The 27,612-nt window shown below is 33.7% G+C and overlaps 3 protein-coding genes and 1 non-coding gene across 4 annotated transcripts in view; 3 read left to right on the top strand and 1 right to left on the bottom strand.

Annotated features, from left to right (window-relative positions):
* The window catches only part of LOC145589335 (uncharacterized), a 29,148-nt gene extending 26,557 nt beyond the window's left edge, over positions 1 to 2,591 (top strand). Inside the window, exons 12-13 of the mRNA XM_081645866.1 lie at positions 1,021 to 1,197; positions 1,931 to 2,591. Of these exons, the coding sequence (XP_081501992.1) occupies positions 1,021 to 1,197; positions 1,931 to 2,128 (375 nt within the window). The 3' untranslated portion in view covers positions 2,129 to 2,591. The remainder of the gene's footprint in view (positions 1 to 1,020; positions 1,198 to 1,930) is intronic.
* A 204-nt stretch (positions 2,592 to 2,795) lies between these two features.
* On the bottom strand, positions 2,796 to 9,857 carry LOC145589333 (photosystem II stability/assembly factor HCF136, chloroplastic-like). Its single transcript, XM_081645865.1, has 9 exons — positions 9,480 to 9,857; positions 8,017 to 8,252; positions 7,424 to 7,554; positions 6,770 to 6,902; positions 6,243 to 6,365; positions 5,685 to 5,759; positions 3,929 to 4,044; positions 3,476 to 3,559; positions 2,796 to 3,142 (listed from the first exon to the last, which is right to left on the bottom strand). Exons 1-8 carry the CDS (start codon positions 9,775 to 9,777, stop codon positions 3,493 to 3,495), a joined length of 1,179 nt encoding a protein of 392 aa, XP_081501991.1. The 5' UTR covers positions 9,778 to 9,857; the 3' UTR covers positions 2,796 to 3,142; positions 3,476 to 3,492.
* A 110-nt stretch (positions 9,858 to 9,967) lies between these two features.
* TRNAA-AGC (transfer RNA alanine (anticodon AGC)) lies at positions 9,968 to 10,040 on the top strand. Its single transcript has one exon. It is a non-coding gene; the product is annotated as a tRNA-Ala (tRNA).
* Positions 10,041 to 18,861: 8,821 nt separating this feature from the next.
* Positions 18,862 to 24,823, top strand: LOC145589332 (uncharacterized). Its single transcript, XM_081645864.1, has 3 exons — positions 18,862 to 19,699; positions 20,342 to 20,472; positions 23,435 to 24,823. The coding sequence occupies exons 1-3, from the start codon at positions 19,391 to 19,393 to the stop codon at positions 24,192 to 24,194; spliced, it is 1,200 nt and encodes a 399-aa protein (XP_081501990.1). The 5' UTR covers positions 18,862 to 19,390; the 3' UTR covers positions 24,195 to 24,823.
* The last annotated feature ends 2,789 nt before the right edge of the window (positions 24,824 to 27,612 follow it).

Genomic DNA, 27,612 nt, shown 5'->3' with positions numbered 1-27,612 from the left:
GGTATTCTTAACTAGAAATGTGAGGAAAAACCTTGATAATTCCATGTATGACATGAAACATATATTACGAGACCTTACATGAATCAACATTTTTTTTTATTTATTTTTTTTGGCTACCAAAATTTATGTCCACAAATAAGAAGCTAATAGTTTGCAATGTTTTTAACCAAGTAAAACACCCTTACAAGGACAAAGTTTAGGACGGAAATTTTCGAGAATGAAGTTACTCCCATCGTTTGTAATAATCACAACACAAGGAATTCCACAAAGTTTTAGGAAAATTATAGGGTAGAGACCATTAGTGGAATTTTGTAATATTAAGTATAGCTAGTAGGGATATATTTTTAATTTAGTAAGGGAGAGAAATACGTAGCCTATGGGTTTCCCACTGCCAGTCCCAAGCTTGGATAAAGTATAGTTAGTAGGGATATATAAAGGAGGGTTATTGTTGGCCAGTGATGTCACATCACATGAGCCAAAATGATATTTTTTATTTTTGTAGAGAGAAAGTGGGGTTAGTGGGAGAGAGAAATTATAAAATAGTAATGAGTCCTTACCAAATGAAGAAGTGATGCAATTAATGGAATGATCGTAAAAGGAAAGTGTTGCGATGATTACAAAACAAATGAAGTATAACTGTTTGATCAATTTCACCATAATCGCCAAAAATGTATTGTCTCATAATTATTACCTGTTTGCTCCCAAAATTAACACCCTTCCTATTTAGATGATAACAATAGTTGTAGGGGTTATAAATAACTGTTTTACTTAGAATAGCTGCTTATATCTTCTTGATCTCCCTGAACACTGTCAATGGTTGGTTTCCATATGGGCTTCTTATATATTGTTGCTCTTTCACGCTTACAGGCTCTTGGTTCTATGCTTCTGTGATTACGTTCTTTCATGTTTTCTAGCTTCTGATAGATTTGTTTGTTTAAACTTTTTGTTAAATGATGCCTCTGGAAAATTTGCTGGATTTTGTTGAAAATTGCTTATAAGACATTTCCTGGGCAACTGCAGACAGGTAAAGATCTCCGCTATGGGCGAGTTTCGCCTGCAGAATTGGTTCAGGCAGTTCATGAGATGCTCTCGGCCGCTGGGGTCAATATTGATATGGAAACACAGACACTGCTACGAACAAACTTGACCCTGCAGGAACGACTTAAGGATTCTGAAGCAGCATTATTGCTTGAACAGGTCTCTGTCCTTAATCCATTATATACCATTTATTTATAAAAAAAATAAAAAAAAAAACTCTACTGTTTGCTTGGAAATTCATGAACAATATCTTAACCTGAATGCCTTAATTTTAAACAATTTTCCTGAATTTGGGGTAAATATTCATCATGATTATACTAAAGTCTCGTTCGGTTTAACTTCTCCTTGGACTTTAATTAGTTACTTCATTTTGTTTAAGGTCTAATCTTAATTATTTTTCACGTGGGATCTTGTTATATCTTTTTTTTCTAATTAACTTGTTACTTTCTCTGTGTTTTTTTTTTTTTTTTTTTTTAACTTATAACATTTTCATTTCATGCTTGCTAATGCATTATTCCAATTATTTATATTTCTTATAATCAATAAGTAAAAATTATATGTGATATTATGAAAGTATAATAAAATGAATATATCAAGATCCCACGTGAATATTTTTTTTCTAAATAAATTGTAAAGTATCAAAGGTACTCAAAGTAGTATATGTGAATAGTGCTTAAGTTAAAGTGTTGCAAGTAGAATACTAAGGAAGCATTAGTTTTCAAAAAATTATAACATTCTTTATATCTTACGGTTCCTTGTGACGATTTATGTTAGCCAACCCCAAATCATTTTAGGAATAAGGCTTTGTTGTTGTTTGCGGTGGTGCTGTGTTGCGCTTATGTTCATAATGTATGTTCTACACCTGATGAGATGCTCTTGTTAAAAAATTCAGGACAAGGCTGATACTGCAGCTAGAGAAGCTGATACAGCTAAAGCAGCATGGCAGTGCCGGATATGTTTGAGTGCTGAAGTAGATGTTACACTCGTTCCTTGTGGGCATGTGCTTTGTCGCAGGTGCTCCTCTGCTGTTTCTAAGTGTCCCTTCTGCCGTCTCCAGGTTTCAAAGACATTGAGGATCTTTCGGCCATGATAATCTTGATTGCTTCAACACACATGCCTTTTGTTCTGTGTATTAGTGGGTGGAAGTCACTGCGGAACTTTGCCTTCACCCCATGACAATAAAGAATCAGATACGTGATGTATTATTTTCAAGCTCAAAGAGGGTTCGTCTGCTTCGGCTTCATTTTTTTGTATAGTGTACTGTATATATATTATATAACCACCTAGGTGATTAGATCTTTGGTGGTCATCATAAAGTCATTGTAATTATAGACCAAACAGCTTCCATTCAGATGGTAATATAGGTAGAGGGTTGTAGAGAAAGGCTTAATTTTTTGAATTATATACGACTATTATTTTACGTAAAATATATCTAAGGCTTTTAATTACAGAGAGAGTGATTAGGTACAGACAAGAAAATGATGTAATTATATGCTTAACATTTTCAATTTAGGTGTTCAATGGAATTTGGGATAGATTTGTATCCCTAAAAATGAACCTGCCTTTTATTTTCTTCTGCTCATATGACTGTATTTATTTCTTTATTTCCTTCCTACGTGCTTCGGACTCGTAGACTAGAAAAGTCATAGCTTATTACACCAAATCTTGTTCAATCTTTTTTATCCTACGGATTGGTGTCAAATTTATGCGAATAGAATCAGAAATTGGCCGAAAAAAGGAGATTGGAAAACTAAATGTACAAAATAATTATGACTAAATCGATGCCATTAAAAGATGAACCAAATTTCGGCTCAAGTTACAGATATATCCTTGAAGACAGAGAATTTACAGAATCAGTTCATGCTAATCAACCCAATTAGTCACGGTATTTCTCGGAGGAAAAGTGATTGTTGCTTTTCAACAAGACTGGTATACAATAGCTCGGTACAAAAACTAATATAAAAAAAAAAGGTCCTGTTGTAATTACAATATCATATATCGACAATGAAAGAATCACCTCAGCTTTCCTTGGATACTCGTACAAGGAAAATTGTAAGGATACTCATACAACAGATACAAAACTTTACCGCGATCAATGAGGAACCTGCATGTGGTTAAATAGACAATGTAGTTAGAGGTAGCTTCATTATACCTAAATTGAAGAACAAGCTCCACCAAACATTTTCCTATATAATAATTTGATAATCATCTATGTATTCTCAGTTAAATAGGGCAAAGATGCGGTGCAGGAATACAGCTCCAAAAGTCGTAAAATTATGCTTGGAATCATTTCTAGCGAGACTTCCACTCTTTAAAGGCTGTCCCATAACACAATATATGTTACGTTTTGGATTTATCAATGATACAGAAGGGAAAAACATCCAGTTAACTAGCAAAGTAGAATAGATCTCTAAAACTGAAGCTGTAACTGGCTTACCTGAGTATACATCATCTTTATCCGAGGTATCTAAGCAAAACTCCGTCATTTCCAAGAACAAACCCCGTCTTATCATCAATGAACCTGCAAAGCACGAGGTTACTATTCAATACTGCATGAACCAACTATTTAGGAGTCAAATACTCATGTATCTGCGGTTAAAAATATATATATATATATATATATATAGAGAGAGAGAGAGAGAGAGAGAGATAAAAGACTTAACTATTGCAATAACATGCAAGTATTTAAGGGTTAAAGGATAATTATAAATGTGACTGTAAGCATCAGGACGCAGATACAGACGTTTAAAAGCAGTTTACTTCTCTTTTCTTTGGAAACTAAAATAAGAGCAAATTCCAAACAAAAGAAAACCATCTTTTGTTTCTTGGATGACCAGAAAAACTGATGTTCATGAATAGCTGCAGTAATCATTAAGATGTAAGAGCTTACTTCACAGAATACAGATTTGCAGCGATGTTGTCAGCTGCTTTGTCACGCGTCCAGGTCTTACCACCATTTGTGGATCTCAATAGAATACCACTTCCTCCAGCTGCCCAAGCTTCATCCTACATTTCAGAGGAATTCATAACATTGAGAGTAAGCAACAAAAAGAAGCTCTCAGTGGGACCCTGTAGAGGGCAGACGTAAAAAGGATAAAAATTTGATACTACCCAAGTAGACCTCATTTTCTTAAAAAGAGTTATAGTTATCAATAAAGCTGTAAGAAAATATTATACTACAGAATACATGTTATTTTGATAAGTAAACAATTACGGTCTTATTCTGCTACCACTTTCACTTGCCAGAAAAAAGGGTGCAATCATTTAAGGGCAACTATTGGCAAAGATATCATAGCTCAACGACGTAACTTTAATGATAGGTCTGCAACAACAAAGAATAATCACTACTTTGGAACATGATGAAATTTAATGGCTAATTAGTCTATCAGTGATTCAGAACCCTCATAGAGTCGTTGAGTAAATGTTGATGCAGATTTCAGATTTTAAAACAAATAACTAAATACTTTCTTCGTTTTTTATTAGATGCATCACTTTTTATATATGGACAATTTAGATGCATTACTTTTCCTTTGAGTCAATAATTTCTCTGTTTCTCTCATATCACATGGGCCCCATTAATTTTTTCTCTATCTCTTTCTACTCCAAAAATTGCCAAGGAGTCCGCAATTTTCAAAGTGATGCATCTAATAAAAAACGGATGAAGTACATAAATTTAAAACATACTTTTCATTTAACTCTCTGTTGCTTCTTTTCTTAAAGTAGCAGCAAGCTGTGGGCCCCCGTGGCTATTCTATGAGGAAACAGCATCTCTTCCAGAAAACACCAGTATATGCAGTAAGCCATTAAACAGAATTAACACCCTCTACCCCCCCCCCCCCCCTCCCCGCCAGGAATGACAACATTAAGGAGAGACTCATCAGAGGAACTTTATTGGTTGGCTAAAATTTGTTTATTATGAATCACAACAAAGAAAACAGTTATTAGTGAAAGATCTAATGGTAGCAACCCTTCTTTGTAGGGGAACAATAGCTTAAGTTATAAGAGCCAAATAAGCACTCTTAAGTCTCAAGTAGCAAACCAAGTTGACCACCCAACCATTTACAAAACCATGTTAATATAAAAAGCAAAATGAGAGAAGAACCTCCTCTTGTAATACACCACCTTGCTAATAGTGTAACACTAACGAAGGAAATGGACAATGTCACCCACATGGATTTGCTCCATTAAAACTAAGTACACCATCAATATCCAAAATAAATCAAATGGGTCCCTGGAGTAGAGACAGGAATAGAAGACAGCCTAGTCACATGACATCTTCACAAGATATCCCGGTCACCTTAACGTAAGGTCTTTAAGGATAAATCTCAAAGCATGCAGCTAAATTAACCATTTCCTACCTTGGTAACGTTTATACAAAGGGCATATGCATAGGTCTTAGCTAGATTTCGCAGTCACTTCATGTTAGATCCAGTCTTGGTGATGCAGATATCCGATATTTATAGTTCAATAGTGTAAACAAATTCACATCAGTTTCACAGTAGAGCATATACAGTGGTTTGCAGTTCAACTACACGCCTGCATTGAGCCTCAAATGATTGAAGTTTGAAGCCATTTTATAAGGAGAAAGTAAAAGAAGATATGTGATAGTACATATCCCCATCATAAGATACAAAATCAAAGAATACCTGTGAGCGATATCCAACGTCAAGAATGCCAAAACCACGACTTTGTACAGACACTTCCTCAAAGTCCTCTGACATCTGCAGAATGACACTGGTATTAAACTGAGACTGAAGAAAGCAGCAAAAACCCCAAAGGAGTCCAAATATTTCATGATTGATAGTCTAAATATAAACATATGCAGAATAAAGATGAAAACAGATACATAATACATTCACCATCCAATTCAAAATTATTAAAGCAAAATAACTTTGCTGTACAAAAATTTCAAGCAGATCCTCGACTCCAGCCATCTTTCATTTCTATCTTTTAGTTTCATAATTCATTTATTCTTCACACAGGCATAGGCATGATTCCAGATTACTTTAGATAAATTCAGAAAGAAAATATAATCTAATGTGAGTATGTAGTGACCCAGAAAGACAAACAGAGAAATGATATTTTCAAAAATTGTCTGAATATATTTAAAGGTTCGAAAATAGGGCTTGACAATAATATATGATGACGCAAAACAAGAGAAAGTAATGGAGTTCCATATAAAGGTAAAAAATATTAGCACAGACCCCAGATCCCTTGCTTAGATACAGTCCACCACCACGTACAAGCAGCCAAAGACCACCATCGGCTCTCCAACCCATGTTCTGAATTCTTCTTGCAATTGTTCGGTTATGTGGCTGCCAGTAAGCCTGAAAATGATTTTACATCTATCAATAGGGTCCACCACACTTGGTGATCCAAAAAATATGATATAAGAAACATGTATACAAAAAAACAAGATCATATAAAATTGTTAAGAAAATGTATTATCAGATAATAGCAGAGAATAAACTTTTCCTTCAAAAAATCAATAGATGGTTTATGTAAAAATCTTGCTTCCATTTAAAACTTCTTCTCCACACCCCCACACACTCCTCCTTTTCTAAGGTTGTCCTATGAGCATTCCTTATGACGATATATACATGTTCAAGCTGATGTTATTCCATATTCATAAATGGCTTAAAGAAGCAATAAGCTAAGCATGTCATCTTTAATGTGCTGGAAATATTAGTTTTTGCAAGATCTAAAATTGCAGGGCAAAAAAGGATGCTACCTGACCAGGTTCCCAAGTCAGATAAAAGTTACCACGGCTCGAAACAGCAACATATCGACCATCTGGGGAGCGATTCACAGTATTGAAGGTACCTGTGTAGTAACTTGCACCACTGATACCACTAGAGACTGTTCTGCAAAAGCAACAAAGCTCTATAAGTGGAATGAAAATTGTATTCTTTTTTGTGCAACAAGCATCTTTCAAGTAAAATCATTTGTTAGTTACTATAATGAGAATGTCCACAGTTTATAGACTTTTGTCTTAATTACCCATATGTTCTCTCCCTAGTCTTTCCCACTTTATTGTCTCATGGCTACCCTGGTTTTCAATGTAACCAAAGCTAGACAATGGGTCGATTAAAAAAGAAAGGCATTCATATAAGAGAACAAGGATACACTTAAAAAGGAAAGCCATGCTGCAACAGTTTCTATCGCATAACAGGAATAATTGTATATTTTCTATAACAGCAAGCTAAAAGCATGAAATGCACATCATTGCAAGTCTAGCTGCCAGTGAAAGAAGTGACATCAAAAGCTGGCTAACGTCCTAAATTAACTTCTAAATTTCTTCTTAATTTAAAGATTACATATAATCATATGTTCTGTCACAAAGGCCTAAAGGAACTACAAGTGACAAGGTTTCAGAATAATTCACCTGTTAAGAGTAGCTGAAACAGTCTCCTGCACAGCAGCTTTCCAGTTGTAACCCCCATTTGAAGTATTGTAAATTGCTCCCTCATCAGTTACCATCTCAGCACTGTTTTCTCCTGTGGCCTTTATATAAACCTGAAGAGACAAACTGCACTTTAGTAGCTACACAACTGCAAATTAGAAGAAAATTAAATTGATTAAAACAAAACAATCATCTGTAAGTGGTTATTGAACAAGACAGAATATCTGTCTCAATTTTGTGAACCTAATCAAACATAATCATTAAGTAGTCCTCAGAAAGCTTTCCTTCAAAATGATAGTCAATAATAACTTGCAAGCAAACAGCAACTGGCCAACTGCTGAGAAGTGAGAATGGCAAATTTGATGCAGGACGATAAGGACTAGGACTCTAGGAGCCCCTGACAACTACTAACCATAGAAGCACAAGAACCTTAATAATTGGAAACATCATATACAACTGAAAGTTCCAAGTTCATCGACCAATGAAGAAAATTGAGCAACATCACTTCTTGAGCTCTTAATTATATCTGCTTCTAGCAATACACCAATTTGACCAACCAAGAAAAAAACGCTTACCATATCACCCGGAAGCTGAGAGCTCAATGGTATCCTTTTCCAGTTTTCCCCAGCATCATTAGTGTACAACAGAATCGCGGGCTTACCAACTATCCAACCTTCTTTCCCTCTGAAGCTTATGGAGTTGAATCTGTAATTAAAATCCTCTTCTTCAGCTGATGCTATCTCACGCGGGACCCAAGTCTGTCCTGCATCCTTTGTCTCCAAAATAGTTTGCCTTGTCCCTAACAGAAACCCTGCAAGCCAAAACATTCCTTCAGCCTTTTGTACAAGACTTCTTTTTATACATAAGAGAATCAGCCTTAGAAAGCACCACAAATTACTTAAGAATTAAGATTGACTTTGTAATTCCTCAAAGTAAAAGAGCTTCAGTTAAACTTTGTTAGGGAAAAGTAATGAATTTGCTTCCTCCGTTTCAAAATAATTACTAATTGATTGACCAGCCATCCTTCCGTCCTTACTCTCTTGAGTAAGCAAGTCAACTACCTTCACTTTTTATTTCAGCGTCTCCAATGCAATAGTGTGGCCATTAATATCATTTATGTATTGTAAATTATTATGACACATGGATAGCAGATGAAGCAATCCTGGCTAGCAAAGGTAGTAAGGGCCTTCCGAGGTAATCAAAGGCGACACAAATCATTTTAGAAAAACATGTTGATTATCAAACTGAACGCAACTATAGGAAATGATTCTGTAAATTCAGAAGGAGATTAGAAATGTGGGCCGAATTTCTAATGTATTTGAACGCTATGATTTGTTATGAACATTGTCTTAGAAACAAAACTCTAGCAAGCTCCCACACCTTTGCATAATATCCAACACCAATTTCAGCAACAAAATCAATTTAACATCAAAGCATATTACATTAGTCGATAAAATACAAAATTTTATTACTATACAAAATAAGTATCTCTAATTCTCAGAATTATTTTTATATCACACCTCCAATTCATTTTTCACAATCACATCAATAGCGCATTTGTAGAATTGTTCAAAGTACTCAAATTCTATCAAAAGCTCATCACATCAACCAAATAAAAAATATATATATATCACAAAGTGACAAAACACAATTCTGAAAATCAGATTTTACAAAATCTACTCAAAATCAATTTTCAGCCCAAAAAAAAACAATTATTCAAATGAAAACTAAACCACAAACATTAGAAAAATCAGGTAATGCAAAAAACTACTCAAAATGAAAATTCAGCCAATAATTATAACAAATATTAGAAAATTCAGATTACACAAAATAGACTCAAAATGTGATGAAAAATCAGCCAAAAAAAACAATTATTCAAATGAAAATTAAACCACAAATATTAGAAAATTCAGATTATACAAAATTTACAGAAAAATATTAATTGAAACGAAAATTAAACCACAAACATTAGAAACATCAGATGTTTCAAAAACAAATTAAAATAAAAAATCAGCAAAATAAAATAGAAAGCGAGTACCGTGATTAGGATCATCAGGAACAAAGGCGATATCAAGGAGAACAACACCAGGATCAATCGGAAGATAAACTCTCTCCCATTCAGAAAGCACGTCATCGGACTTCGCCGGAAGAGTAGTCAACAACGGCGACATTGACAACGACAACGAAAGCGCTGTAGTATTCGTTAAGAAGACTCTTCGAGGTTGTTGTGGCGGCGGAGTAGAGGAAGAAGCAGCAGCTCTAGGAGGAGAAAAACGACGTCGTTGAGTGAGAGGAGAGAGAGTGAGACGGCTGACGGCGGTGGTTGAAGACGCCATTGTTGCCGGAAAGAGCTTTCTCTCTCTTAATAGTACTGGGATTGTTGTGGTGTTATCTTGTTTTGGTGTTTGTTTCTTATCTTGTTGAATATCAATGATTTCGCGGGGTTATGGAATTGTCTGGATAACGTTGTTTTGAAATGCTATTAAATATCAATATAATGTGATTGTTCGAATCATTTGATCGAAAGGGGATGTAGCTCAGATGGTAGAGCGCTCGCTTAGCATGCGAGAGGTACGGGGATCGATACCCCGCATCTCCAATTTTTTTTCGGGTTTGGACACGAGAAATTGTGTTAAGGTCCGGTCCAGTTTAGTTCGATTTTTTATCACCTCTACTTGAATGTAATTTAAATTTGGATCATGCATATGTCATATTGATATTTATTCAAATTTTTAAGTAATACTGACGAAGGAAATATAATTTTTCTTTTTTGAATGAAATTTCAAATTTATGTTGCTTTGCCTAGTGTTAGCCAAATCTCCCTACTGGTTTCTGATAGGATTGAATCGGTTGATGATCAAGTCTCAATAAGCTTCAATTATGGCCCTTGGACAGGTGAAAAAGATGTTTTTATTATATGCATTCAAAATTCATGTCAAAACAACAATTGTACTATGAGTTTTGACAATAATTTTGCTTATGTAAGAGTCGAGTTAGAGAGGTACATTTTTAAGTTAAACATTAAATGGCTAAACGTTGGAAATCAAGCATAGTAGACTAAGGTAAGTCGAACTTGGGAATTTAAACTCGTAAAAGCTTGAGATCGACTCAACTCGAGTTCGAATCAAAGTATACAAACTAAGCTTGAATATCATTAATTAAGTTGAGTATTCAGGTAAGTCGAACTTGAGAATTTAAGCTTGTACCAAGATCGAGACTCAACGCTAGTTCGAATCAAAGTATCACAAGCTAAGCTTGAGTATCCCTAAGCCCGTTTTCTATTCAATTCGGCTTGTTTATACCCCTACTTTCATGCATTAAAACTTAATTTACAACCAATCATTACGAGTAGTATCCAAAATTAAGTTAAAAGTATAGGCCTTTTCTTAGTGTCGGCTTTGAAAGTGAAATACATGTGAGCCAATAATAAGAGAATTTGAGTAGTAACGGCGTAACGCCAATAGCCCAAACAAACACCACATAAACCATTCATCATTATTTCTACTGTCGGTGGACACGGTGGACATACAACTTCTTTGGACTGTAATTATTTTTAAATTAACTTTATTTTATGGACCATGTTCTCATTAATTATACTTTAATTAATTAATTAATACTTCATTCCAATTGAATATTTCAAGGAAATTAAATTAGTTGTTGTTGACCTTTGAGTATTACAGTAAGTATATAATGAGACTCTCAAGAATAATGAATAAAATATTCTAAAAATAAACTCCATTATTGGTTCTACCGACACGTGTGAACTCACTTTTAGTCCACTCAATATTTGTTTAAAGAAAATAAAAAAAAAATTAAGTAGTGATTAAAATCTAGTCCAATCGAATCGTATTCTTCGATCCTTAATCTTTGTTCTTTACATCACTCTATTCTACTCTCACTCTAATATATTTAATATTTTAAGAATAAAAACTTACTACCTAATAATGCATTGTATCATTTGTATGAGTTGTTCAGAAGGGAGTAGTTAGTTAATTTAAGTGAATAATGTATAGTATACTTTATGTGTGATAATTTTACTCCCAATTTATAATCAGACTTCCCAATTATTATGAACAATCATATGTTTGTAAAGTAAGGATCTGTTCATATTTACTGAACTGAGTTGAGCTGAACTGAACTGAACTGATTGGAGCTGAAATGAAGTGAGCTGAAATGAATATTTTATGATAGAGGGAAATTAAGAGCTGACTTGAACTGAACTGAAATTAAGTAAATGTGAACAAGCCCTAAGCCTAAGCTATTTTATAGTATTTCTCCTATTTCAAATAATATGTTCACTTATTATATAAGTAGTATGACACATAGTTTTAGGGAGGGGGGGAAATTGCCTATCAATTATTACCTTGACACCAAGTATTGGTCAGACCAGCCTCACCCAAACATTTTTCAGTCCACCTTAACTTTTCCGCAAACACTGTCTCATCTTCTTTCTCATTTTCTCTCTCCTCTTTTTATTTTTAGCACACTTGATAATCAAACCTTAACAATAGTGAGATTGGTAATGTCAACGACAAGAAACTCGTCGAGATCAAAGATGTCATCCATAAAGGAGAGGAGAGAAAGTTTAAGAGAATTGAAGAGGATGGAGGAGAGATAGAATAAATAAAGAAATTTGTCCATGATTTATGCTTGAATTGGCTTGATAATTGCTTGAGATTTTTGGATTTTTCGAAAAATGGCAAAAATAAATATAGATTTGGGGCTTTCTTGTGTTGTGTATAATTATTGATATTAATCTGTGTGGTTTGTATGTTGAATTGTGAGCGTTTTGATAACATTGCATGTATTTTGGTTGAGAAATGAGCATGTTATGTTATACCTATGAGCTTAGTATGGGACCTTCAATGGTGGTTCCGCCATTGTTGACCTTTTAGTTATTTTTATAAAGTAAATTATATTGTGTAGATTATATCATCTATAATAAATTAGATGATATCATTTATAAGATGGATGATATCATCCATTGTGTAGATGATGTCCCATATTAGTTCCATGATATCCTCTATTATATAGGTTTCATGATATGATCTATACAAAGTTTCATATGTGGCTGGCCACACAGTGTGGCCAGCCACAATTTTTTTTATTTTTTAAAAATTCTTTCTCTCTCCTCTCTATTCTCTTTCTCTCTCCTCTTTTCTTCTTCTTGAAGCCAGAACATTCATCTCATTTTCTCAGAGAACGTAACACAAATTTCGCAATCGTCATCAATAGTCGTCTTCATGGTTCGTTCGTCGGTGATTCGTTCGTCGGAAGTAGTGGTTTCACTGGGAGGGTAGTGGTGGTTTGGTGACTCCGTCGTCGGAAAACAAGTTCAAAGTTTTTAAGGCCAAATTCGGTCATGAAAACTCTAGATCTAGAATTTTCATGGTCGAATTTGGCCTTTTTAGCCATATTTGAAGTGATATTCGAAACCATTGTTAACATTTTAAGGTATTTGTTTGATTTGATTTTTTTTTTAATGGTTTGGTTGGATCGGGGTTTGTTTGTGGGTTAGGGGCTAGTGGCAAGGTGTTTAGGTTGGTAGTGGTTCGTTGGTGGTGGTTGTTGGTGGTAGTTTTTTGTTGGTGGTGGGTAAGGAGTTACTAGATCCGGGGTTACTAGGTGGTCCGGTTAGGGGTTACTAGGTCGTCGGTCATGGGTTACTTGGGGTTATTAGGGGTTACTAGGTCGGGGATTACTAGGTCGGTTAGGGGTTACTTCGGGTTACTAGGTCAGCGGCCAGGGGTTACTTCGGGTTACTAGGTCGGGGGTTACTAGGTCGGTTAGGGGTTATTAGGGGTTACTAGGTCGGGGGTTACTGATATGTCTATTTTATATAGTATTTTACCCCCGTCCCTTGGTCATAATTAGTAGTGTTTTTGGCTCTTTAGAGCCACTTTTATTACTAATATGTGTTTTCTAGTGTTTTCGTAGTTTTGGTTGAGTTTTGTAGGAAATCGCACCTTTGGAGCATTTTCCCGGGATTTTATGGAGCAACTACGAGCATTGGAGGAGCACGACCATCTTTCATAGCCCAAGATCGGTTAGAGTAATCAAGCCGGTGAATAAGGGCTCGACTTGTGTGAAGACGAGGCATTTGGACCGAATGATTTAAGCCCCAAAGAGGATATTTGGTTTGGGCCAAGTTACGAGCCCAAACGAGGAGTCCAAGCGGCCCAAGGATGTCCGCCCGATGGTCCGCCCGATCAAAAAGGCGCGCCCGATCGGGCAAAGAAGACTTATATCGCAGCAGCCCTTCGCCCGATCAAAAAGGCGCGCCCGATCGGGCGGTGCCTCGCCCGATCGGGCGCGTGTTTCTGGAGGACGTTTTAAGCGTCGTTTAATTTGTTTTAACTTAGGATTTTCTAGCTTAGTATAAATACGCTTTTGTTAAGCGAATTTAGGGGGGAATTCTTTTCTCCCTTCCCTTACTCTCTCTTTTCTCTCTCTAACTTTTCTCTCTCTCCTCTTAATTAAACTCTTAGTATTATTTTCTCTCTTGTTTCTCTCTCTACAACTCTTGGTTTAATTTCAGTTATTTATTTTCTTTCTTCATCATGTCTTCTTTTATTGCTTTGATTAGTTCAGATTTAATTATGCTTGAGTAGTTCTCTTTCTAGGGTTTGTGGGGATCCATGAATAATATGAAGGGGTAATTTATTGTTGTTAATTATCAATGCTTAATTGATTTCCTATTGATTGATTTAATGCTCTGTGACTAGATTAGGCCTGATCTTTTATGCATGAGTTTGACACTATTGATTCGAGATTCGAGAGATGAGAATTGATGTTTAGGTCTAGTTTCAATAGGCAGGTTAATCTATAAATGGTTAAGTCGAGATTCGAGAGATGAGATTTAATACCGGTAGATTAATTCTGTGATTGTAATACGTAGCGAAAGCCCTTTATTATCTGGTTAATTGATGCATTAATGATTGGTTATTATGTTTTACCCTGGAATATTATTTATTGGTGAACCTATGCCCTAGGTCTTTAATTCATTGATTCCTCTTATTTTATTCTCCCTACTTATATTCTTCGTAGTATAATCTTTAAATCACAACAAATTGTTACTAATAATTTAGATTGCTATTAATTAATTAGGAATAGAAAGACTAGTTTCCCTGTGGATTCGACCCTACTTCCCTATCTACTTTAGTTAGAGGACTTAGGTAATTACTTTTGATTAGGTGATACGACTTTAGCCTGTCAGTTACCAGGTCGGTTAGGGGTTACTTGGGGTTACTAGGTCGGGGGTTACCAGGTCGGTTAGGGGTTACTACGTCAGGGGTTACTAGGTCAGTCAAGGTTACTTGGTCAAGGGTTACTAAGTCAGTCAGGGGTTACTTTTGTCTTGGGGTTACTTTGTCTGGGGGTTACTTTGTCATTTGCTGATTTGACAACCTGCCGTATGGTGCGGCCAGCCGCACCAGAAACCCACTGTATTATCTATAGGCTGAATGATATCCTCTATTGGTTCTATTATATCATTTATAAGCTAGATGATATCATCCATTGCCTAGATGATATCATTTATACGCTTGATGATATATATCCTCTAATGATTATATGATATCATTTGTAGGCTGGATAATATCCTCTATTAGTTTGTTGGATGATATCATCTACCAACAAGAATTGTTGTTTCAAGGCTTGACTCACCAAATTATTAGTGAGTCAAGTCTCACGCAATACCTTCTCTTATTTAAAACTAGATATAAGCTCGTGCGATGCACACTTCTAGTAAATCTTTTTAATTAATTTAAGATTTTTTTTTATGAAGATCATTCATCGGATGTTTGAATAAAATTCCAATATCATAAGATAATTTTTTAAAAAAATTTTAACACTAAAGTTATCTTTCGTAGATTTATTTATTTTACGTGGCGCTTGAATTTAAAATCTCAAACCTTATTCTTTAATTTTGCTTAATAAAAAATAAATGACAAATCATTTTATTTATTGATTAAAATAAGTTCTTTGCAAATGCGTTTTTTTATATACTCGTTCTGTTTCAAAATGTTAGACTCATCTATAATCTTTTAACTAATAAAAAAATTAGGGGGAATCTTCTAAATTTTTCTTTATATATAAGGAAAAACATACTGATATGAAATTTAATTTTATTCGTTTTGATGAGTACATTTTTAATATCTAATTTTTATAATATTTGCTTAGAGAGATTAAAGATATTTACGATCAAAGATTTACATCCATATATGTAAAAAAGATAATTATTAGTTTTTTTAAATAATTTAAATTTTAATTGTTCACTATTCGTTATTTTTACCTAGGTGGCAAAATTCTTAAATCTTATTCGTCACTTTTTCTTAGGTGGCGAGTGAATTTTTTAATTCTAAAAATAAATTATTAATCTAAAATTTCATTGGTCAAAATAATACCTTTTCTTATGTGGCATGTCAAATGCTCCCGAAAAATGCCTACTTTATTTATATATATTAGATTTAATTCATTGTAACAAAAACTGTTATTTTAGTAAAAATGTAGATGTGCCTGATCGAAGATAATGAGATAATTTTCAGTAAATAAAAAAGTGTGCATCCCTAAATTTTATCTCAAATAAAAAATTACTTTTTTTAGATCTTCATGTGTTAATTTTTTTTATGATGCTCTTCTTTTACCCTAATGACAGTTGACAATCAAACCACTCTTATACTTCATCCGTTTCTTTTTAGTTGCAACGCTTTACTATTTTGAAAATTGTTAATTCAATTGGTCTTGTATGGACCCGGTCTACAATAAATTATTGTAGACCCAAAATTTGACACTTTCAAATAATATAATCACATTCTGGATGATATAATCACTTTTTTAGATGATATAATTATCTTTTTGTGAGTCATATTTTGATCTCATATTAAACCATTTAATGAGATTATATAATTATCTTTAGGATGATAAAATTTCAAAAACATCTTTTGAATAATGTAATTTACTATTTGATACTTTTTATAATGATAAATTCACTTTTTGAGTAATACATTTACATAATAGTTTCAAGATGACATAATCACTTTTGTAATAATATAATCACATTTCGTATGATATAATCACATTCGTATGGTACACTAGAAGGTTGGGTCTACAATAAGTTATTGTAGACCGGGTCTATTCTAATCTTAATATTGTTAATTACTCGCAACACTTTCGATTTTTGACATTTCTTTGTCTTTATCCCAAAGTTGCGAGTAATTTGGACCAGAGGTAGTATAAGTTTTGCAATTAAAAAAAAAAAAAAAAGCGGAGAAAGTATAACAAATAAGTAAAATTTGCCAAAGTCAAGGATTTGCATAGACATTCTTCGGTAAAAACAAAAAATGTACCATGTTATTTAAATTATCTATAACTTTATATTAAAGGCGAAACCAGGAATGACACATGTCATCTCCTGGTTAAAAATTTTCCCTCCATATGTTTTATTTATTTATTTATTTTTTATTTCATTTTTTTTGCCAAAGTTTCTTAGAGAAGTTTTTAATACAAACAATGCAATAATATTTCATTTCCAATTTGGTAAGTATATTCTATTTGTACACATTTAAACAAAGATATTATTTTTTTATACAATAATCTATCTATCTATGACTTTATACTAAAGGCGAAACCAGGAATGACACATGTCATCTCCTGGTTAAAAATTTTCCCTCCAAAAGGTTTTTTTTTTACTTTTTTTGCCAAAGCTTCTTAGAGAAGTTTTTAATACAAACAATGCAATAATATTTCATTTCCTATTTGATAAGTATATTCTATTTGTACACATTTAAACAAAGATATTATTTTTTATACAATAATTTGCAATAATAGTTTATAACTTTGTAATGTAATTTATAGTTATTTTTATTAGTCGTGCATATATTATTGTCTATGTTTTCTTCAGTATGATAAATTTTTAAATGTTTTTTTTTGTAATTACAAAACTTTCATCCTATTTTGCAATTAGGTATAATTTTTTATAATTAAATAATAGTGTTAAACTAATGATAGGTATTAAGTATTAAAAATTACCGTGCATGGCACGGGACTTAACCTAGTTACATATAAAAAACTATCATATTTCTTTTAAATATCTCATTTACACTATTATAGGGTTTTTTTTTTTTTTTTTTTTTTTTTTTTTTTTTTTTGATTTTTTTTTTGATTTTTTTTTTATTTTTTTTATTTTTTTTTTTTTTATAATCAAGAATATAGGCTATTAACCTATACTCTTTGTTATTAAAAAAAGTCATGCTCAATAAATGACTATAATACAACCAACAATAGGTAAGGATAATCATCAATATTCAATACGATACCTATAAAAAGGTTGAAGAAATGATGAGAAAGATACCAATGATTTAAGGGGAGGTATAGATAATAAAATAATAATGATTTTAGGGAAGCCATGAATGATGCAGCTTTTATACATTTTTTTTTTTTTGAAGAATTTTATACAATTTGTTTTTGTATACAAGTAGCTATTTTTCCTTAATTAATAGTTTAGTATTTTCATTTTTTTTTTGATGTGTTTTGATGAATCTAATCGAAACTTGATTGCTTCATTAAATTAAACTTGTCATTAATTATTAAAATATTGATGTTTATGAAGAGGTTAAAAATATTTACATTTGTAACAATTGTAATTTGTAAGGACCACATTTCTAATAAGTTAGAATATATAGAGTGTAAGATTAGTTTGAATAAGTTCAACAAAATATACTTTGGACAAATTAAGTTTTGTTGCATTGAATTTTAGTTCAAACATAGTCACATCTCACATGTTCTTCTAAACTGAAAAAAAGTTTAGATTAATAAACTTAGATATATGATACAAGTATGTTATAACAACTTAAAATAAGTCGGATATTATCTTTGTCCCACTAAAATTGCTTTAATTTTTTTTTTTTTTTTTTTTTTTTTTGGGTCATTCCATAGAGTTACTCCATATCTTTTTTGGAATTAGATAAAGATAAACATAAACGCTTGATAAAAAGACAAAGTTAAAGCCATGACTGTTAAACTAAACCAAGTTTCAAAAGGTTTTTTTCCACCCATAGGACAATCTTAAGCCTTGTTCGATTTTGACATTTAAAATCAAGTTCTATAAGAAAAGATTAGATTGTTAAAACGCAGACTTATAAAACAAAGAGACTATAAGCCTATAGCGTATTAGCATTGGATAAGTAAAATAATGAAGCAAAGAGATAAAAAGCCATTGGTTGTTTTTCTAGTTTATTGTTAAAACAAACTAATTAGAGCAATTAGAAAGCAATAATTTACGGATGAATTAAAGCTTTAAAAGTAGAAAAAGATTCAAAAGAAAAGGAAAGTCCAACCACAAAATACTGATAACTCAGTATTTCTACTCTTCTTAAGAAAATTCCAGTATTAAAGCATTTGTTTTTTTCGTTAAGACTTAGAATTCCACTCACAAAAAATAAAAACGTTAAAAAAAAAAATTAAAAACAAATTCATTTTCTCTCTCCTCCAGATCTACACTTTCTCTCTCCTCAATTACCCTTCTTTTTCGCTCTACCTATCCCCAAAAAAATCCATAACTTTTTTCTGGAATTTGTGTGAATTCGTCTTCATTCGTCGGTGTAATTTGGGGGAATTTCTTCAATTTTAGGGTTTCATTTGATTCTTTATCGTAATATTATCACTTTAATTTTGATTCTGGTTGATTAATTAACTCATCGATTTCTGATTTTCACACTCTCATACAAAATCCTACTCCGATCCACATAATTTTTGCTGATTGATTTTCCTGCTAAGAAGAACATTTTCAATCAATTCAATTCAATTGATTTGATTCCACGAACTCAATTTTTGTTTTCGATTTGAGTGATTAGAAATGAAAAATCGGATTGTGATTTTGATGATTCGGTGAAAATTGGAGAAGGAAAGGCGTTTTGGATCCGCCCTCAGGGTGGAGGAGAGAGAAAAGTGATGGACTTTGGTCGTAGGAGAGAGAATGGAAATGGTAACGGTTATGGCGGTGGAAGCTTTAGCAACGGCAACAGCTATGGAAATGGCAACGGTAATGGTAATGGAAATGGTTTGATGTTTGATCGTTTTGGTTTTGAGGAGAGAGAATGTGGTGATGGACCAATTATAGCTGATTCTTTCAAGGTTTCTTCATCATCAACGAATTCGTCTTCGCCATCTTCGTCTTCGTCTTCGCCGTCGCGTTACATCGAGCATCATGTTACAAAGTTGGATACTCTTGCTGGTGTTGCCATTAGATATGGTGTTGAGGTACTGAATATTCTTTGAATTTAATATTTGGAAATGTTTTTTTTTTTTATTTTTTTTTTTAAATTTTGAATTTGAGTATGTTATTTGGATTTGAGCTTTGTAATTTGTGTGATGTATGTGGAAAGAAGGAAAAAAGAGGTGAATTCGGGTTTTCGGATTGAAAGAACAATTGGCTTAAAACATTAGGTTGTGGAAAGTGATGATGGTAGATGTTGTTAGGGTAGATTTGGTATGATTGATTGGTGTTAAGAGATTATGTAGCTCTTCAAGTTTTTTGGAGAAGTTGAAATGAATGTGTTGTTCTTAGTGATGTTAAGGGATTGTGTTGCTCAAAGAAAGTGTAGGGAATTAATTTTATGGATGTGAGGTTAATTAATAATTACTACGGATCTTTGAGACTCTGATACCGTTGTTTTATGGCAATGGACTAGGTTTTGCTATGTTTTGAAAAATATTTGAGATGTTTGCTGGAGAAATTTCGTGTTAGCTACTTATTTGTGTGATGGATTCACTGTATCTGTGTGCTGAATTAACTGTGTGATGTGGTTTCAGTGTTTAGCTTTGGATTTTTTGTATGGAGATGATGAGTTGTTTGGTTAATCTTTATATTCCGTGAGATAACGCAGCTCTTCATCCGTTTAGGTTGCTGACATCAAGAAGTTAAATGGCCTGGTGACAGATCTACAAATGTTTGCCCTCAAGACACTTCATATCCCACTTCCTGGAAGACACCCTCCTTCTCCTTGCTTATCAAATGGTCACTGCACTACAGGGTATTTTACCTTGCTTTCTTCTCAAAATACTTATATGTTAAGCATAAGTATCATACTATCTTTCTACACCTTGGTCTTTGCATTTTTGAACAATCTCATCAAGGTTTCTTGTGCTTTTAGATAGTCTTATGTCATCTAGCACTCAACTAGTATGATCCGCAGCAATGAGTTAATTTATCTCCTGATTGTTTCATCTTTGAATTCAGGGAGTACACTTATGCCATAGGTTTAGGCGGGGGCAGAATTGTTTCATAGTTATATGATTAACTTTTGTTGCATATACAGAAACAACGATGACACTTGCAGGAACAAAACTAAAATAGTTATGGAGTCGAGTTTTTTTTTTTTAAATCAGATAGAGGACTAATTGATTCTAATAAAAGGAAGGAACTTCAGAAGTTCGGAGTTTCAAAACACGTGCAACTACCCCAATGTGTATTGTTTGGAGGCTGAGAATGACCATTGATACCCTTCATTGTTGTTTTTATGATAATTTCTTCCCTTATCACAACCTATTTCTACAGTCATATCTCCCACCTTCGTATCCCTTCTTAGTCACTTCTTTTTCTTCACAGCCTCACTTAACACTTGTAATTACCACTTATCTTTACCTCTACCACTGTCACACCGTGTCCTCATCTTGTGTCCTTTGCCAAAACCACTTCTTGTTTTATCGTGTCTTGATTGTTTTGGTTGTTTGGGCTGAGGCTTCCATGTGTCAGAATGAACTAGTCGCACATTGTTTTGATCAATGGTTAGTACCTTATTGTGAGAGACCAGAACATTGGAGTTCACCCGTGCAATTTCACTTGTTGGGGTGTTTTGAGGAGGGGGGGGGGGGGGGGGGGTTAATTTGGAAGTTATTACTTATTAGTGGCAGTTGAAGAGTGATGAGTGAAATTATTATGATATTAAGATGTGTAGTTGAATTCTTTCATCTCAATTTTTCCCCTTTTTAGTTACTACTGTAGGAAATTCAAGGCTCAAGGAGTTGTGAGAATTCAATAGAATTAATTGTGGTTATCCTATCAAGTATTGTTGGGCAATGTGAAGCTAAATCAGCTTCATAGATGAATACTTAGTGGTTCAAGCTGGAGATGTTTACGATATTGACAATTAGACTAGTATCAGTTTGCTTATACTATCCCAGGAGTTTGGGGCTGGAGGCTTTAGCTTTTGGGAACTCAACTATGTAGTATATGTCTGTGAAATAGAACCTTTTCCTTATAAGTGGTCAAGATGTATTAAACTATCACAATTTATACCTGGTTGTAAGGTATTTTACGCGTTACACAACTTGCACCTATTAGGTTGCAAAGATTCTATTTCTTTAGTGTGCTACATTGATAATAGACCAATGTTGGGACATACTTGGAAAAGTTGGAATACACAACTGACGTGTTTACCTTGTTTTGTTAGCTCTATTTTGTTAACATAAATGTCCCCAAATAGCCCAAATTGAGCCAAGAGATTTTTTTGTACTTTGTTCTTTTAAGTTGGCACATTAAAAATAGGTTCTCAATATATAAGGAGGAGAGAGAAGGTAAATTCAAGTGGGTAAAGTAAGAATAATTAGAAATGTAAAGCAAGGAGATGAGAAAGAAGACAAAATCAGTGGGTAAAGCATGGGTATAAATGGAGGTGTAAAGGTTATCAATTAAGTACATTTCTCAACTAAAAAGAAACTCCTCAAAAGGGAATGCTTGTTAACTTAAAAGAAACAAAAATAGTATGTTTATTGGCATTTTTACTGTAGTGGTGTTGTTCATAGCAAATTGCAGCTGCCAATATGGTTATGCAATGGCTCATATTGGTAACTTTACTTGTGATCTTAAAGGGCCCATCTCATAACATATGATGATAATTACATTGCAAATTGGATGTAGAATTTTACACTTGGATCTTGGCATAGACCAGGTGCAATTCAATTTCATTCTCTTACCTTTTCAGAATGTAAATTTTAAGCATCTCTAATTAGGCAATTAAAAGTTTTATATTTATGATGTTTTGTCATTTTGGCAACTGATGTTATTTGAGACAATATAGTTTCTCTTGAGATGCTAACGTTTCATGTGGAGAATTACATGATATAATAAATGGCCTGGAAGTATATGTATTCTGGTGTGCTTTCACTCATTTCTTCTTGTTGTGATGCTGGTCTGGTGAGAGGAGTCTTGGGCATGGAGCTTTATGTGAAAATTGGTAAACCAACAATATTGTACATTGTATTAGACATGCTTCTCTATTTGACTGTGGACATGATTTTTTAGCTCAGCAAATACCTACTTAGTGCTTACTACATCTTCTCATTGGTTGACTTAAGGAAAACATTATCAGGGACTTGGTAGTCGGGTCTTTTTCTAACCTCAATACCTCCAATCTTCGTTCCATGGAGGAGGATAATGTGCTGAAATTTCCCTAGGCTTGGAACAACATAAACCTTCAGTTAGAAATAAATGTATATAACTTCCAATGCTTGTTCCATGGAGGAGATATATGTGCTGAAATATTTCCAAGGCTTGTTGCTTTATTGGAACAACATAGAGCCTTCAGCTTGAAATAAATGTAAATAACTGGCACGTCAACGACAACCCCTTTATAAGGCTTACTTGAATTCTCCCTGACACCGAACTTTCACTTGTGTTGAGCTTGTTCAGCCCATGCAAGTGCACTATCATGTATCTAATATCGCTTCTAGGCCTTCTCCTCTGATCTGCCCTTGGTGAACACCAGACTCATAAGAAATCATAAAACTTGTAATCTCTTGGTGAACACCAGACTCATAAGAAATCATAAAACTTGTAATCTAGAAAATTGTCAATTTTAGGTTTGCTATGGTATGCCTGTTGCTTGATTATTAATATTGTATCTCTTTGTTCCATGAATGTTCTTTGTTGCATTTTGCCATGGAGACCTAGTCGTTCACAAATAACAGAGCTTTCATTCTTGAACCTTGTTACAGACCTAGCAGCTCTGAGCAGACTCCATCCCGTCGTGTGCGCCCTGATGTCCTTGAATCATTTCAAACTTTGAGAATAACTCCAGAATATAAGGTGTCTCCTGCCATGAGTTCTTTGCGAGGCTACTATGGGCTTAATGAACAGAAAAACTCTTCAGATGGCTTTGAAATGGCACTTTACAGCAAAGGAAGTACCAGTTACGGTGAAGATGAGAGATCTTTTACATCACCATCACTGATGAACCCACCTCTTAGTCAACATAGGAGATCTAGAAGTGTGGCTAATGGCTTTAAGACAGAGGAGGATGATCTGTCTAATGATATGGACAATGCAGCTAAATGGATTGATAACCTAAACAAGAGGCGCCAGAAATCAGATGCTGATTTTGCTCGCACTCCTGGAAAATTATTGAAGGAAGAGAATGGAAGTGGTGGTTGGTTTTCTGCAATCACAGGGAAAGGATTAGCTTTGAGAACAAAAGCAGCAAGTAGAACCAGTTTGGCTTCTGAAGCCGAAGCAGGAGGATCAAATGGATTTCCCTTCAGTTTGGGAGATTCTAATGCAGCTGAAAGTTCATCTGGAGTAAGGAAATCCTCTAGCACACCAAGTTTCCAGGATCAAGACGGCAATAGTAGCTCATCTATATGGTCTGCTGCCAAATGGTCCTTGACACCAGAACTACAAGCTGCCCTTACAAAACCAATTTTTGATGGTCTACCTAAGCCAATTAGTGGCCGAAAATCTAAAGCAGCCCTTGATTAGATGCTGTCCTCACGTTGCAATTCCAGTTCCTGAGTTGATATAGACTGAACTGTGTTTTCAAGCTCTTTTTGTATCTTGTTCTAGATGGAGAAAGAAGTGCATAAGGTTGCATTAAATTCATTTACAAGAACAGGAAGAGGTAGTAAGGATAATTAAATTGACAATGACCTGTGGTGATGGTCGCACAAGATGCAAGCCGAGTACATGAATTTTGTTTACAGTGATATACCTTCAAGGATACAAATGATACATATGAAGCTTATTTTGCCCCCTCATCTCAGGTATTTTTTAATGAAAGTTTCTGCTACAATTCAGATCACAGAAATTTGTATATGTAAAGTCCTGGATCACCTTTTTATTGGAAATAATCAGGTCGATAGTAAAAAAAAAAAAATATTTATTCCATTGTGTTATTTGTTACCTTAGGCAAATGTTGAATCTATAGATCAAGTAGCTGTAGTTTACGTGCTTCGTGTCAGAACAGTAATCCCTGTGGACTAGTTGTTTGTCAAGAGGTGTAATTAGTGAGCCATACTGATGGACAGTGTTTTGGTTTAGTTCAACTAGTCAGGAATGATTTGTTAAAATATATTCTTATTTAAAATAAAATCCTTTTTTTTCCCCCTGTATTTTTCAGTATGTTCGAGTTTACTTTCATCAAAGTTCACCTAGGCCCTATGTATTTAACGCCCACATTTTCGCAGACAGTAATTTACCTATATCTTTCCGACACTCCTACTGATGTTTCTGATAGACGATTCATGTTCTTGTTTCTCTTGATTACTCAAGGCATCTCCTTGAGACTTGAGAGAGGAGTGGGTTAACCCGCTCTAGATAGGAAAGAGATTCGATGAAAAGGATATACAACTGCGTTTTTTTTTGCTCAAAAATGGGATTTAGAAATTATCTTGTTAACTTTTCATAAAAATTGACTGAAAAGACTTACATTGTCATTAAACTTTTGACTTGTAACATCTGTTTGTCATTTATTGGTAGAAAATTACTTTACATCATTGGAGGAGACCTCAATGTTTGCAGTCTTTGGAGGAGCTTCTTTCTCCGTTGTCCATGCTTCAAGTCAAAATTTGCTTTCTGCTTCATGTCTATTGCAATGTGATCTCTTCATGTCTCTTGATTACACTGCCATGTGTTTCATCTTGACATCGGTTCGAGCTTTTCGAAGTTCCTTATCTTCTTTCTTTGATTGCTTCCTACTTCCTAGCTATCGGTGATCCCTTAAGATAGGGGGCCTTTATGCTATGCATACCTTTCCTTTTCAAATATTTTGGGTGCCTCCATTTGTAAGGAACAAATAAAAAAGAAAATGGTTATATTTGATTTTTGGTGGTCAAAGCTCAACTACATTAACGAAATAAACACCATTCAGTATGACATAAGAACAATACGAAGTATTTCTTTATTTATACTCTAATAAATACATCTAACATGCCATGTCATTATTTTTTATTTTTCAAAATATTCATATAATATAGCATAAAGGTTTAAAACACAAATTTAAAAAACTCGCTTCAAAGAAGGATAATCACCGTCAATCAATTAGAGTCCATTACTCCATATAAGGCTCGAGTATTAAAAGTATTACTTTCTACAAGCTTTAATTATCTTCTTATATATATATATATATTACAACTCCGTATGGAATTCTTGGTAAACTGATCCATCGAAAAAAAAAAGTATATTGTACTAGAAATTTATGTAAAATTCTACAAGCAATAAACAAATTTGGTTTTCTCGTATATCAGATAAATCCTATAAGATTTTGTTGATCAAGAACATAATACTCCGTATTAACATCACTTACTGGTATAAATCTTTAGAATTGATCCTATTACTGTCAATCCAAACATCTCCTAAAAGCAAAAAAATAAAGACAAACAAATTCTCATGATTTTCCATGTATATATATATTTTTTTTATCCAGATTTGACTGTAAAAAATGAGTAGCTTACGCAATTGTTGCAACTAATTTATATTCATTTCTTTAATTATTTTAATGATATTAATACGATAGCATATGAAACTATTTTCATGAGAAATAAAAAAAGTGTAAGATTTGTGCGATAGCATATGAAACTATTTTCATGAGAAATACTAAAAGTGTAAGATTTGTGCATTCACAAAGCATATTTATTTATTCAATTATTAAAAACTACTTGTACTAGTATAATTTTAGATTTTAACACTTTGTGAAGGGCAAATCTCGACAGAAATAGTATATTATTAAAATAAAAAAATAAAAAAAATGCTGTAATTCAATCAAAAAACATTAAATATTTATTTAGAAAATATGCACATATTGAAATCATGCCTTATTCTGTAGTTCTGTACCATCTTACTTGAGAATATGCACACAAGGTAAAAGCAAAACCATATAACAGCATGCAGAACCAACTTCCGTTCAAAACAAAGGATTTAGGAAGTTGGAAAATTAGTTCACTTGGATGTTTTGGTAAGATAACAGCTTGACTTCAATCAAACTTATGCTAAATACCGATTCTATCGGCCATCAAAACACACTCCATTGCCCTCCTCAAAACACAGTATAAAGGTAAGCAGAAAAATACGTTACCTCATCCGATCATCAGCAATTCAGTATCCATTCACCAGTACTTTTCTTCTCCACTCCAATTTAAACAATATGTTCACAAATTCATCAACCTCATTATGCGTCTGTGAGCCTGGAAGAGGATATAATGCATGCCAACCTCCCCACAAAATAATCCATTGGAACCACCAATAAAAATAATACGCTCATCTTCCTAGTGTTTATCTGTTAGTCATTTGGAAAGCACGATTCTTGAGCACTTAAATGTGAATTCTATCTACGCCATACATGAAAGACCAAGTCCATAATTCTTTTTCAACATATACTACATGCCTACACATCAGGCTTTGCAGTATCATTCTCTGTTCCTGAACTTGACTCCAAGCAACAACAGAAAACTTTGTCAATTGGGAAGGGGAGAGGTCAGTCAAATGCCTCTCCAATTTTACATCCTCTTCCATATTTGAATTAATTTACGACCTTATTATACGCAAAAAATTATGTAGCACTCTGACAATGTATATATTTGGTGGTCTCAGCTTGACTAGACTCCTATAGATAGTAACATATCTAACATCAAATACATTACCCATATATTCTATGAGTCAACTGTAATCAAAATATTTAATAATCTTTATATATAGCCTCATCCATCAAAAGATCCTTTCCACTGTGGTGATAAAATGTTTCAAGTGCCTCATGAAACTAACAATCAATTCAATGGAAAGTTACTAGGGCTAACACTGGCTAACTGATACTAAAGAAAACAGACAAATAAGTATCACTCACAATTACAGATACTAAGAACCAAAAGGTGGAATATTGAAAGGGGAATAAAACCAAATAGTAGTA

The sequence above is a fragment of the Chenopodium album genome, chromosome 17 (genome assembly GCF_948465745.1).
Source record: "Chenopodium album chromosome 17, dcCheAlbu1.1, whole genome shotgun sequence".
Taxonomy (NCBI): domain Eukaryota; kingdom Viridiplantae; phylum Streptophyta; class Magnoliopsida; order Caryophyllales; family Amaranthaceae; genus Chenopodium; species Chenopodium album.
The sequence above is the reverse complement of the archived record's forward strand: the minus strand, read 5'-3'. Positions and strand labels throughout refer to the sequence as shown.